The sequence below is a fragment of the Chroicocephalus ridibundus genome, chromosome 3 (genome assembly GCF_963924245.1).
Source record: "Chroicocephalus ridibundus chromosome 3, bChrRid1.1, whole genome shotgun sequence".
In the NCBI taxonomy this organism is placed as follows: Eukaryota; Metazoa; Chordata; class Aves; order Charadriiformes; family Laridae; genus Chroicocephalus; species Chroicocephalus ridibundus.
The window spans coordinates 11,120,014-11,134,347 of record NC_086286.1 but is presented as its reverse complement, the minus strand read 5'-3'; the positions used below and the strand labels follow the sequence as shown (position 1 = coordinate 11,134,347).

Here is a 14,334-nt window from a genome sequence, read left to right as displayed (position 1 = left end):
TTTGCTGCAGGTTGATGCTGGGACCTCTTTGCAAACATATGTTTCTGTGACTGAGACCTGTGGTGTTACCTATAACAATATTTTGACTGTGTGTGAAAGATGTAGCAGTATACATAACTCTTTCTGTAGTTAAAAGGTATAAAACTAGGGGTTTCCCTTGTTACACCATTTTTGTTGGGATTTGTAGGGCCTAAAAACTGGGCATCACATCTGGGTTTGGAGACAACGTCAGAAATGGCTACTGTGTTTGGTAGATTGGTAAAAGTGTTCTGCTTTTCTAGGTATGTTGGTTATTTAGGCTTTTTTGGGTTAGTAAGGCTATATGTTGCACAAGTGTATTCCAGAAATTGCAGAAAATTGTTGTGGTTGGTCAATTTGTGTGGTCAATAATGCATAATTCTCGATTATATCAGAACAGGCTACAATATGGAGTAGCAACACAGCTAAAAAATAAATGAACTGTTAATTGATAGTCACAGATGGTCTGAATGTCTGTTGCCCCTATATGTTCTGAAATCGCTAGGCGTGTCAATAAATCACATGGGCCTGGCAAATTCTGTGAATGTGGAACCACAAAAATGTTTTTCTTCTGGGCAGGGAAGCTATAGAGCCTTCAACTCCTCCTGAAATTAAAGCAGCGCTGTGGACCTAAAAAGAAATTTGAGGAGCTGTTTTGAGCAAAAAACACTTACCTCACCTGAAACTGCTGTTTAATGTTACCAGAGCATTCTTATCCTGATTGTTTGCAGCTGATCCTCCCAACGCTGTAGATTTACATTTGAAATTATTAATGAGGGGCACTGCTCTGATAGATAGCATGCAAATGCCTGTAAATGAATAAATGTAAAAGCAATTTATACCCTATTAAAAACATTTATTTCCTGTGTAGCGTGTAGAATACATACAATAGAGATGATTGCCTGCTGTATTTCTACTTGTGCACTGTTTGCATGCTGTATTTATGTGCAGGCAGTATGTCATCTTGCAGAGGTCTACAGGAACTAGGCACTTAAATCGATCCAAATTGCACTTCTTCACAGTTTACATAAAAATCCATTTCAAGTAACTATGTTGAACAATGGATTGTAGGGGGATCTGCCAGAACAGCAATGTTTTCTTTCTTTCTTGTTGCAGTCTGTAAGATGACTACAATAACTTCTTCAAGAGGAAATACAGAAGTGGTCAGTGCCAGAAGAACAGAATCACATGATGTTTCAGATATTATAGGCCTCTTCAACTATTTTACAGAAGCAGTTTTTGGAAGGATTGATGTCATGTACCTTTTGTAAGTAACAGTATTTTAGGGATACTATATTACCTTTCTTGCAGGAATCTTCAAGAAATTATGTTACATTTAAAATGGCAGAAAACACGATGAGCCTTTTCATGGTGTGGCATGATGGATGGCTCTTTGTGCTACTCACAAAAAGGGAAAGAAAATCTGCTTCCATCTCTTCTCTGTGTCACGTACACGTGACTTCGTGCCAACTTGGATCACTGCTGCCAGTATGGTCGACAAGACTTCAGAAGAAATACTTTTGAATAAGATACCTGATGAAACCATCAGATTCCAATGTCTGTTGTCTGCTCCAGCTAACAGAATCCTTTTGCCTGTTGGAGCGTGGTAGAAGTAGAGGGACAGGGACTAAGGTTTTTAATCACTGTGTGGCCGTGACTGTTCTGCTTTTTTGTCTGTGTATGTCTAAATCTTTTCCTTCTCTTCCGATTTCCCCTTAACGGAAGGAATTATTTATTTTTTGCCTCTCATTAGTCTACCTTGGGAGACAGACTCTGCCTACCACAGAATATGTTTTCAATGTGCCTCTTTTTCATGTCCCCAAGATACCTAATATCCTCCATTGACATCAGTATCCTAGCTGCTTGCATCGCAATGTCCTTAGCAGAAATGGGTAGTTGTAGGAGTCTTTTGTTACAATATCTTCATCACTGGAGATAGTGATGAACCTTCTGTGCTTCATCTTTCTGTGCGGTGATGAACAGCAGAGACAGACTGTGTCAAATGCTGATGGGTCACTTAGGTTTTCTTCCACTTCACTTAATGGCAAGTGTCTTGGATACCGGCTATTTGGGCTAAAAATATAGATGAAGAAACATGCAAAGAAGAGGGAGCATTTAAGTCTTGCATATCTAATTCATATTGAGGGTTTGAGAAGTCATGTGAATTGTCATAATGTCAGAATACAGTAAACAAATATTTGGAATTGAAACAATATGTCAAGTTAGGATGTGGGTAATGAAGTTTTATTGAGACCTGATCCTGGGAGCACTTTTGAACATGGTTAATTTTGCTATTCTAACACGCTTGGTAACTTTTCTTTGTGTAGTTTCTTCAACTTCTCCAAAATTAAACTGTTTTCACAGAGAAAAATCTAATCTTGCTTTGACACTCTGCAATGAGAAGAACGAGGTTATAGGCCATGCTGCTTTTCTGGACTATCCAAATTGGAATGTCACTGATCAGTCTGATTGGGAATCATTCTTACGTGAAAACTACATTAACAATAAATGCACTGTAAGTAAATTGTGTGATTTTTAGTTGAGTTTTCATTTAAGGCTTGGGTATTAAAAATATGCATAGGCATCTAAAAATCTATTTTAGGTAGTTTTGAAGCATTCAGGCCGTAGAAGGTGATCATCAGTTTCGTTACTAAGCCCACAGGTGCTCAGAGGTTCATGAGTACCTGTGCTTTTGCCACTACAGTAAGTGAAGGTAACTGTAAGGATGGCAGTTAGGGAATGCAAGACCTTTCTTTGCCAGACACATGCAGAACACGTCTGATGCATTGTGCTAGCATAGTGTGAATCATAGCTGTCACCTCTATTTTTGATTCAAAAACTTGTCCAGCTGTAGTGTTATCTAAGAACACTTACTGGGGAGGTAGACTCCTTGCTCTGAGGTCCCTTTCACTGTAAGGGAACTGGAATCCTCATTTCTCACCTTTTGGAATAAAGTTTTGCTATTTTACAGAACTGAATGCAAATTTGATGTCTTCAGAGAAGGAATAAGGGACAGGGAGTGTACCCGTACTTGAAGGATGGTGACTTACACTGGGTGGAGGACCATGCTGACATGAGTGTCTTGGTTTCGAGTAAGCTTGTTTGGTGCTGGTGTGGAGATTGCTGCGCTCTGTTCTGTGTGGTGCTAGTTTTCATGCAGGCTCCTTCATCAAGTTTATGAATTACTCTTCAGAATTATGGACTAGAAATAGGCATTTAAAAGTTCAGGATTAAAATGCTGCCCATCGTGCTGTCCATCTATGAACTAGATCCTGTGATTGTTGAGGAAAGATGGAAAATGTTAACCATAAACACTCAAAAGCTAGGCAGCGCGTGCCAGAATAAGGTATTGGTAGTACTGAAATTCTCTCTAGACAGTTTGTTCATCAGTTTTTCAATGTTGTTCTGGGTGACGTTAAGCAAGGGCTTGCAGAAAAACTGACAAATACAGCAATTGTATTTGAAAATGCTGTGTGTGCCATTAAAAGAAACAAAATTATTACAGCCAAAGGGAGTATAGGAAAAAAAACACCCACCATGTAATTTTCTTGTAATCTGTTTTCTTTGTCACTTGAACAGTACTTTGTGTACAGGCATATTGCAGGCACAACCACTTCATTCACTGTGCAGCTGCAGCTGCTCCTGTTGGGTTATGCTGTGCTGTCAGTTCTGCAAGTGCTTCCTCAGGCACCCTACTTGACAATCTCTTGCAGCAAAGCTGCAGCTGACTTCGGAGTGCAGGGGCATACAAAGAGAAAAGACCAAAAAAAAAAAAAAAGATAACTTGAGCATGTTAGGAATTACTACTCATAAACAGCAGTGAAAGGTACTTTGGAATGTTGACAAGGAGCAGAACAGCTCTTCTTTTTCTAGAATGGAGATTATTTTCTGAAATATGTACAGAAGATTCAGTATGTGTTTTATGCTTCTGCACGGACAAAACAACTGAACCTATTCCGAGTTATAACTAGGGGAGATACCGTTGGTTAACTGCAGGTTAAATCCATGCAGATGTGCTTTACAAAACTGAGATCTTCTGAAAATAGGATTTCGTAAAGGTCTAGTTGACAAGTGTTTATCCTAGAGTTCAGAAATGATAAAATAGCTTAAAGGTCTTAACTAGGAATTGACTTGTGCAGAATTTAATTAGTGAAGATGCTTTACAGGATTGCCTGGTTACCATCACTATTCAGAAACAGTTACAGGCCAAATCTTGCCTCCTCTTGGACCTCAAGAACAAAACATTCTTTTTTTCCTCCTTCTTCCCTTTTCTTCTGCATTTAAAGAACAAAAAAGAAACATCTGATTTATTTTTTTTTATTTTTTTATTTTTAGAAATGGCTTTTGGTGTTTATTCGTTACAATAGCCTGTTGTCTTTGTGCTGGTCCGCATACTGCAACCTCTATTAAAATCATTCTTGCTCTAAAATTGCTGAAATTTATTGGTGACTCTAGCTATGATGTTTTAGTTGAATATTAAACTATTTAGAAGACCTTAAGTTTTCCCATTTAAAATATTTTTTTGTAGAAATGTTTCATCTACAGGTAGACCTTCATTGGCCCAGCACTTGGAATTAACAGGCAGGAGAAAACAGCTGAATTAATAGCCCTTTCCATTCCATCACAAGGGTCTTCCTTTGCTAGTGTTTTCTAGGTTAACTGGAGGCATATAGGATAGAGATGTCTTTTAGTCTGCCCTGTTTCTGCCTGGATATTTAAATGTAATCTTAAGACTTTGTAATTTTTCTTACTTCTTTTAAAGAAAAAACATTTTAGGAGTATGAGAGGTATGTGAGCTTTTTTGTAAACTTAGAAAGAATGTCTTTATCAGCCAAATGTTAAATTAAATGTTGTTAAGATTTAGTTGTTAATTGTTGTGGTTGAATTAAAATGCTGTTAGTCTGGAATTAATATTGTTAAATATGAAATGATTTACGCATATTGTAGTCAAACAATAGTAAGCTTGAGTGTAAATCAAAAATATTACAGAAGCACAAATTGTGATATTAGAAAAAAAAAAAGTCCTTTAATCACATAGCTTTATCCACACATGCTTTGAAGTTACTTGTCTATGTGAAGCTACTCGTTTTGAGCACAGTTCATATATATTGGAAATAAATGTTCAGACTAATACTTGGGTTGACTTAACAAATATTAGCTGCATGGTGTTTAGATTTTCATTCCTCAATTTGTAGCCTTTGAACACATTGTTCATGCATCTTTTTGTGGCAAAAGAAGACTATGCAGCTGGATGTTCCCAAGAAATTTTTAGGTGAGTTCATATGTAACTTTCTGTACTGAAGCATGTGCGCTCTTCTACCATCATTTGTAGAGGCTATGGCATTTAAAAATGCCTTAAGGTAATCACTGGATCAAAATTAAATAGCTCTCTAAACTGTCTCGGAAGGTAATAAAACATAACCTTGTATTAATCAAATCTGCGCTGTTGGCTTTGAAACCAAGCTGTTACAGTTCCAAGTACGCTTCCCAAACAGTGTTGATGTTTAGCTGTATCTTTGCAGTAATTTTCCACAGAAATAGTACTGCATTTGCAAGGCAGATTGATTTCCTTTTCCTAAATTTCCACTTGTAAAAATCAAAGTGCATGACTGAGCAGGAAGCTTACAAAGCTGTAGATATTTCTGGAATACACTTGTTACCAGGTAATCTATTGGTAGTTCGGTAGCTACAGATTACATGGTAAGGCTGCAAAACAATACAGTACAAACAGCACAATATATTACTGTGTTAGCTCAGTACTCAAATATAACTATCGCTCAGATTATTTGGTATACTCAATCTACTTACATCAGCAGTGAATTGCACTTGATGCTGTTGCTGTTGAATTTACAGTTACATTCTCATGTCAAGCCAGCTCATCCAGATGCCAGGTCAGAGATCTGCCAGCAGAGATCTGGCATCTTTAATTTTTTCACCACTGGGGAACTGATATAAGAAGGAGGATGTTTGAAATCTAAGGATTAGGAAATTAAGAGAGAAATAAGGTGTGTGGGGGGGGGAAACAGTAAAAAAAATGCTCAGATTAATTTCACAAGATCTTATGTGTCATAAATAAAATGTTTTCATTTTTGAGCCATGTGGACTCATGAAGGAAGGTTAGAGTCACTGGAGAAAAAATTTTGTAAATTAAAAGACTAGCTGCTCTATCTGATTGATGGGTATAATGATGAAAGTCTGAATACAGTTACGTTATTTGTCCAGGAGAGCTTTTATCACAGTACCAGAACTGCATTTTATACTTCTCTTCATACCAGCTGATGAGAATTTAGGTAAGAATTTAATACTATTTTGTTCTTAAAATATGAGCACAATCTCATTATCATTAATATGCACTGTGTTAGTGGGTGCTTTTTTTGTTTGTTTGTTTTTAAATATTAAGAACAGCTATCACTCTCTAAACATGCATAAAACACAATCTTAAAGTATCCTCTAATGGACATACCTTGTAAAAGAGGTTTATGTGGTTACATGTTTGCTCCAGCAGTCCATTCAGCAGTCTGTCCATTTCCTGCAGTCTTTAAATTTGCCGAAAACGGATAGGATTTCAAACAGGAGTAAAGATCTCAGAAATAAATTCCTACAAGTTTTGTGAAGATTTCTGGTTGAATAGAGTTGAGATTGAAATCAGCGCTTATACTCTGAGAGACAATGACCAATAGGCCACTTGGCACATATATATATGTGTATTCACAAGCATACACATACCTAAATTCATATATGTCAGCCAGGCATTTTGCCCATACATCAAAACCAGTCACATCAGGTACTTTCTCTTACTTAGACAAGAGAGTACAACGTGGGGAGAGGATGCTTTGGCAAGGGTTGGAAGGGATGCTGGAGACGTGGAAGGAAACTAGGATCATTTCTTTTAGAGCAGAGGTACAAAGACATCTTAATCAGAGAACAGCACCTGACTGTGTAAAACACACATCTTAATCAGAGAACAGCACCTGACTTGGAATTTCAGTCCTGAATTCAGGCTAATAAACCAGGCATCTACCTAATGACTGGTTTTTGCTTGGAGCTTTCCTTGAAGTGAACTGGAACCTTTTCTGATATGCCATTTTCTGGACATCTCAGTTCCAGTCATGCTAAAAAACTCCCTAGTGGTGTGTCAACTGCAGAAAACAGTACCTGAATAAAGGCTTTTGTCAAACCCACCCTAGCAACAAACATCAGCATAACAGTCCTGAAAAAGAGGTTCTCCAGTGGCATATAGGCATATTGGCTATAAGACTAATATTTCTATAGGGATTTGATCCTCCCGTTTTCTGATTGCTTTGAAGCTTATTCATGTTTGGAGTGCTGGATTAATTTACAGATTAATCCAGTAACAATTCTTCCACATGCTTACACTACTGCCATGTCAGTTTCATTGCTTAACTTAAAAGACTTAGAGCATTATGCCATCTGTAGTTTAAGTTCAAAACTCCATTTTCCTCAAACGGTTTTGCTGATGATTTAAAAGGTTAAATAATTAAGTTTCTCTGCTGCTCCTAATAGTTTTTTGTTGTTCACAGAGCCAGACATGGGAAATGTCTTTGAAAAGATGATGACCGCTCCAGGTTCAGTAGTGGATAAAAACTTTACCTTGCTTGTGTGCCCCAGACATTGGTATCACCCACAGCTGTACATTCGCAAAGCAAGGTAATGCAGATTCTCCCTTGTACTTTTATGAGCAGATCTGCCTGGGTTAACTTGAAGAATTTTCTTTTTTTGGTTTACAGCATCAGTATCTTAAACTGCTGTGATTTTCTGTGATAACCTAATAAGTAGTTCTGTGATTATGCCGTTTTTATTCTACTTTGTCACAAGAGCAGTTGGGGGTTTTTTGTAAAACTAGGTTGCTATCTATAGGAAGAACACATTTTTTGTTGATGATGATTATTCTGTGAGTCGTCTGGCTTAATTGCATTGCTGTGTATTTTAGTGACTGCATGTAGTTTCCAGGTCTCTTTGAGCATGTTCCAACTTATTTTTCATTTTCTCTTGTTATGTTCTATTCTGACCAGTTGAGCAAACTCTAAATAGGAAGGCCAATTATCTAAAATAATTAAATAATAGCAGAGAATCCCTAGTTCCAATAGTCCTTCAGATACGGAGAGTAATCCTCTTTTTGTCTTTTCCACAGTTTTTTCTGCAAAAGCACTTCATACATTCACTCTCCCTGTGTTTTGGGGAGCAGGCCTCCTCAGTGTTGCTGAGAGAGAATCAGAGAATAATGGGGTAACCCTTTTCCTTCCATCATGTCGTCTGTTTCAATGGGTGCAGTTTGGAGCAAAGACTTTATGACATGCTCGTGCAATGTGCCTTTAACACGGCCTTGCTCTTGTTTGGGGATTCCAGTCATAAATGTCATTTAAAAAGTTAAACTCTGATTTATTGTTTTCTTCCCTCTCTGCTCAGCTGCATGCAGTGTATACCAGGCAGAGATGCAGGTTTCTCTAGCAGCCTTGCCTATTGGTCTCTGCCTGTATATTGATTATTATTACCACTCTGTTTTTTCCTGCCATTTGAATTCTGCTGCCTGTGCCAAATCACAGCTTTCTGGGCTTGTGCCAGTGTTGTGTACAGTAAATGAGAAGTGCAAACTTTCTGTCCCAATGGGGCTTTATGTTTTTCTGTGTAGATTGCTGGAGCATATATGCTGTCATGGCTGTGCAGACGCTTCCCCGTAGTGTGGTTGAAATATAACTAGTATCTATCGCCTTTTGGTTCACTTGTTTTCCTCTTCACAGTGGGAAGAGTACGTGTAGGGTAATGTTTTATGAAGTAATAATTTTATTTTATTCTGATTCGTTCTGGAGTTGCTTTTGTTAATGCTAAATGTAAGCGTTGCTCTGTGGTTACGTAGCAGGATTATGATTAAATAATTTTTTAGGGATGAGCACATGGCTGGGACACTGTATCATACGATACCGAGGTGTGTGTGGGTCCGGATCAACCAGTGCTAACAGATGGTAACGCCACATTAGGCATATCTCTCTGCCTGGTAAATCCACACCTGTTTGTTTATGGGTTAATTCATTCTGACATCTCGGACTGGATTCTGACAGAAGCCCGTCTCTCGGGGAGATGTTTTACACATATTTAATTTTACCAAATAGGCCTGAAACAAATCTGCAGATTGTGCTCTTTATCGTATAGCTTTAGCCAACGTTTGCAATATCCTGTCGCTCGACATTTGAGCATTTTAAGAAAAAGGACAGAGGCCTGACCTTGACCACTTCACACCATCCTGATATAGGTCTGGATATTTCAATATGTTACACAATTATTTGCATGCTAAATTGATCTACAACTTTTAGGCTTCTTATGAGTTGTCTACCATCTATCAGTAAGTGAATGAACCTTCATACTGAGAAGTTATCAGTGGGTGAATTAATTACTGAGGATTTAAAGTTTTTCCATATGTCTGTTTTTTATTTAATTTGAATCAATTCTTTCTTTTGATGGCCATTGGATATTATCAATAGAAATATTTTTGACACGACTTGAAATGTCATGTAGGCCATACCGATATTCCACATAAGAGACACCATCTTGCCTGGGACTCTTGTAGTTTGTTATGAATACTAAAATTATTTACTCTAGTTTGTTTGGGGTTTTTTTTATTGTTATTAGAAAACTAACTAGGAAACTTTTTTCTCTTAAATTGCACAGTATCTGGTGATACAAAATTCATACTTTAATATTGTCTATCAAGAGATTCTCTGAATAAGCTAAATTATGTTTGCAGTAGATACTTTGCCTTTCCTTTTCCTCTGTATTCACCTTTGTACTTTGCTGGCATCCATAGTAACGTTCAGTGGAGCCCTTTAGAGACTTATCATGAAAGTTGTCCCCAGCCACCTGCCTAGCAACATGTTCTGGGTCAATGATAGGAGATTAGGGTAATCTCCGTTCCCTCTTCCCTTGCTTATAGATGGGGGGAAAAAGAAGCTGTAAACTGATACTTTGCTTAACCATTAATTTTGAAGTTATTCTCCAGCTGACCTTTATAATGTGAAATAAATCGGTAGTGTGCCAGAACGCAGTCCACTAAGCTTTTATATTTAAGTTTCTTGCTGATTTCTCATCTTTAGATCCTGTCATTCTTGGGTTTGTACCGTATATGTGAGAGCTCACAAACTTGCAACTCTGTGGAATGCCTTTATCGTGCTTGTTCTCACAGCCTAGACATTTTGTAGTGTTTTTAATATAAAAATCTATTGTGTTTTTGTTTGTTGTTTTTTCTTTCTTTTTTTAAAGACTATGGTGCTAGTGGTGAACTGCAGAAATCAGAAATAGTTCTGTTCCTACAGTTTCTAGTGTGCAGGGCGATGAATGGGCTTATGTGGAGCCCCGCTATCATGAGGTCAGTCTCTCTAGATACCACGAGCCAGCAGAATTGCTCTCCTCATCTTGATGTGCGGCCTTGCGTCGTGTTTTAGAAAGCAGAACGCTCTGAGGGACTCGGAGCAATCAGCAACCCATTCCGCTTGGAGGTGGGGTGTGTATATTACCTACCCAAGTCAAACAATAGGTTTCAATTAGAGTACTGTCTCATTCCTTTAGCCCTAAATTAGTTTGGTTTGTTTGAGGCTTCATAACACGTTATCAGATTTGCTATACAAATTAATTGTGTTGAAGTAGTGAAGGTCTGGTAATAGAAAACCTTATTGCAGCTTTTCCCTTGAGATACTGCCTGCAAAGAAGAGGAAGACTACTATTTTGCTATATTGTAATTCACATTCTTTATATATTAAATCTTTACAGGGTTTCATTGTTCTTGGAACTTCATTTTAGTTGCATCTTTTGAATTAATTCTACAGAAAAGTGATTGATGGTGTGTTATACTTTCCGTACTTCTTTCTTTTTGTATGCAATTTATTACAATGAAGACTTAAACAGTGACAAAGAATGAAAGTGTGGGGCCTGGAAATTTGTCACCCCTTGCAGCTGTTTTTGGCTTTGAGTGCTCAGTGATGATATTAATTTCTATTGCTTTCTCAAGCTGGCTTTCTTAACTTAAAACGGTATGAAAGAATCTGGCAACTGCCCTTCAGGAAAAGAATTAAGTTATTTAAAACCCCTGGCGGATGGAGTAGCGCTGTGACTCGGGACATCCTGACGGTCCCAAGTTAAGTATTTATTCGCCCTGCTGTTAGTAAGGCGCATGTAAGGGGTGCTCACCCTGGATTGTCCATCCCACCCAGCGGCCCTCTGGGCTGGCCGTGCCACGGAGCACTGAGGGTGGAGGGCTGTTCCCAGCCCTACTGAGCAATGGAATGGGAGCAACGGAAGTCAGAAGAGAGCTTTCAGACAGATGGCCTGAGAATTAGAAAAAAAAAAAAAAGCAGAAACCACCTCAAAATAAAAGGGGGCACCGGCCCCTCGTAGAAAGGTAATCTTATGGAGAAGGTCACATTCCTTCTGATGTGCACAAGCAGCAAAAACCATCTAGATTCCACCTAAATATCGTCCTTCAGTCTTACGCTAGAATCGGTCAGTACTTAGAAACTCAGACCATGTTTGATAAAATTACAAACAGAATTTTTTTGGCCCAGTTGGGTTAACTGTAAGGCTGTAAACAGTGGAAATGAGAATCAGTTTAGTTTGTTTTTCTGACTTGCCGCATATGCAGAACTAAGATTTCCAAATTACAGGTGTAAGTACTTAGATACAAGCACGTAGAATCTTGAGCTATAGGAACCTGAAGCAAAACACACGTTTTCTTAAAACTAAGGGAAGCGATAATCGTTCCTGATAATTTTCTTCAGAAACGTGTTTGTACAATATGTAACACTTTAAAAAAAAAAAAAAAAAGGAGAGAGAACACTTTAAAAATATTTCTTCTATTGACACGTTATTTTAGGGAGATATAGGAAAGGATATCCCAGGAAAGGATAACCAGTAACGGATATATAAAGCCGTTGTATTGCGAAGGATCGGTCACAGCTACGGCAGTGTTGGGACACGGGATTACTAACCCAAACAACCGCTGCGGTCCTTCCCGCTCGCAGCCCGACCGTGTCTCCGAACTCCCCGGGAGCCGCGGCCTTCGCTCCCCGCCCTGCCCGGCAGCCGCGTGTCGGTGGCGGCGGGGGGCCGCTAGGGGGCAGGAGAGACCCGCCGCCGGCGGGAGCCTGGCGGGGCCGGCCCGCCGCCTGTGGGGAGCGGGCGGTGGGGCAGCCCTATGAGCGGGTAACCGGCGGCGTGCGGCTCGGGGCCGGCCCGCCGCCTGTGGGGAGCGGGCGGTGGGGCAGCGGCGGGTGTGCGGCACGGTCTCTGTGCCGTAGGGGCTGCGGCCCCAGAAGGCAGCAGCGGGTCTTCTCGAGCTGCTCCTTAAGGTGCCGGTCGCAGCTATCCGTGAGGAGAGGGGCCTTTAAAAAATGTCGAACTCTGTTATAAGTGTTATAACCAAGATGAAGCGTATTCCGAAGAGGCGGGCGCAGGCTGCCATTTGCCGAAGGTGGAGGTGCTGGGCTCACGCTGACGCTCCCAAGGCAGTTGTCCATCGCTGTGACTGAAGGATGCAACCTCTTGTTTCCAAGGAGCCGATTGTGGGGGTCTCGTTTTCCTTCAGTAAGCGTAAATGTATTCCTAAGCCTGACAAGCGCCTTGTTTACTCTTCTTTATTTAACTCCCCTACCCTGTGGGGCTCCTCTTTCTCCTTACGTGGTTGTGTGTGTGATAACTGTGTGGCAATCTGCTTAGGGCCCTGAGGAGAAAGGGTTTTCTTCACTCCACAGTCCAGTAGTAAAAGTCATTACTTCTGACAGCTCTTTACAGCCCCACTTTTCTCATCACTTTTTTAGTTGCAGAATTGTTGGTTGGACCACTTAATTCTTGCATTTTTCAGGTAGATAAATAAAAACAAGGTTTCATCGTCTTATTGAAAGCAGTTCTGTGTTAGAGCTGGTTTGCCATTGGACTTTATGACATGATCGCAGCACATATGGCTAATGAATTCCTTCATTGCATTGGTAAAAGCACTGAAGCTTCTTGTTAAGATTTACATTGATCCTGGTTAAGAATTAACGTGGGTTGTTTTTTTTTAAGTGGTTTAACGGGAAAGAGTCTCTGTTGCCTGTTTAAATAAAAATCTATGCAGTATGGGGCCCATACGAATCTAATGCTGAAACTTGGACTGACTGGAAATTGGCTCGGGCAGCTTCTGCGCCGGCAGCATGGAGAACGGACTGGAGTAGCAGAAGCAGTTAAAGCCTTGATGCAGCAGGTTCCCACCTATGCAGAAAGCTTTTCATGAGGCAGAGGGATAGAATAATTGCACTTTGGCCTTTGTATCTTTTTCAATGGTGGAGCATTAACTTGACCTTACAAAGGCATAATGGCTCGATTTCTGCCAGGTGACTCCCACACTGCTGTGTGTAATAACAGTAATCTAGCCAATACTCGGTGCTGTTTCTCCCATACAGAAGGGCACTATTTTCTTTTTTTAAAAAAATAACTGATTTCCTAAATTGCACTGTTGTTGCTTTTTGAGATCTCTGCCAACTCTAACCAACTGATGATTGGGCTCACTGAATATAATTATTTTAAATGAGGCCTAAAGCCCAGGTCCACCTGGCCTGAGGTGCCTTAGAGAGAATTTTCAACTGGGCTCCCCTCGTATTTTGTTATGGAAAGATAAAGTCTGGATTGCCCAATGGAGACGCTCAGTTGGGTCGTGATCGCTTTTAGAAGTGGTTCTGTCTGTCTTCTGGTGCTGGGGCTCCCAGTGTGCATTGGGGACGTGTCGTAGGTGAAATTATTTATTTTTGGGTGGAGGCTTTGGGTCAGGTATTTGTAATATTTGTCCACATGCTAATGGACTAGAACAGAAGTATCAGGACCTGTTAATGGCAGAGCTTTAGGACATTACCTGATCTCTTTTTTTGTAGGTTGGAAGATTATGAGGATCTCATGCCAATCTGGACACGTCAGAGTGAGACTCTGAAAGAAACCTATAGTGAATATTTCCGTGCTGATCTCTTAGAATGTCAAGATGAAGAAAATCAGGCTGTTGTTTGTGAGGTCAGTTTGCCATGAGCTCCAGTTTTATATAATCATAACACTAGTGATGTCACGTGTGAGTGACAGCTCACATCACAACTCAGCAAATAAAAAGAACAAGCTCACTTTTGGAAGGTAGAATTCATGATCTGCACACACGCAATGTCCTCCACCACGGATTTTGTGTAGATTCTTTTCAAGTAATTGGAACAGACCATCTTTAAGAAACCATGTTGCCTTTTTAGACATTTGTATTACAGATAACCAGTTTTCATTGCTGGTGAAAATTAATATTAT

At 39.7% G+C, this 14,334-nt stretch overlaps 1 protein-coding gene across 6 annotated transcripts in view; it reads left to right on the top strand.

The window, feature by feature from the left end:
• The window catches only part of CFAP61 (cilia and flagella associated protein 61), a 121,426-nt gene that overhangs the window by 1,363 nt on the left and 105,729 nt on the right, over positions 1–14,334 (top strand). For 3 of the 6 annotated variants that reach the window (XM_063327955.1, XM_063327957.1, XM_063327952.1), the window contains exons 1-6: positions 1,110–1,285; positions 2,383–2,533; positions 5,214–5,290; positions 6,241–6,308; positions 7,560–7,686; positions 13,926–14,058. In XM_063327955.1, the coding sequence (XP_063184025.1) occupies positions 1,110–1,285; positions 2,383–2,533; positions 5,214–5,290; positions 6,241–6,308; positions 7,560–7,686; positions 13,926–14,058 (732 nt within the window). Of the gene's footprint in view, positions 1–1,109; positions 1,286–2,382; positions 2,534–5,213; positions 5,291–6,240; positions 6,309–7,559; positions 7,687–12,260; positions 12,607–13,925; positions 14,059–14,334 lie in introns of those variants that run through there. The other 3 variants (XM_063327953.1, XM_063327954.1, XM_063327958.1) reach the window with 2 other exon arrangements.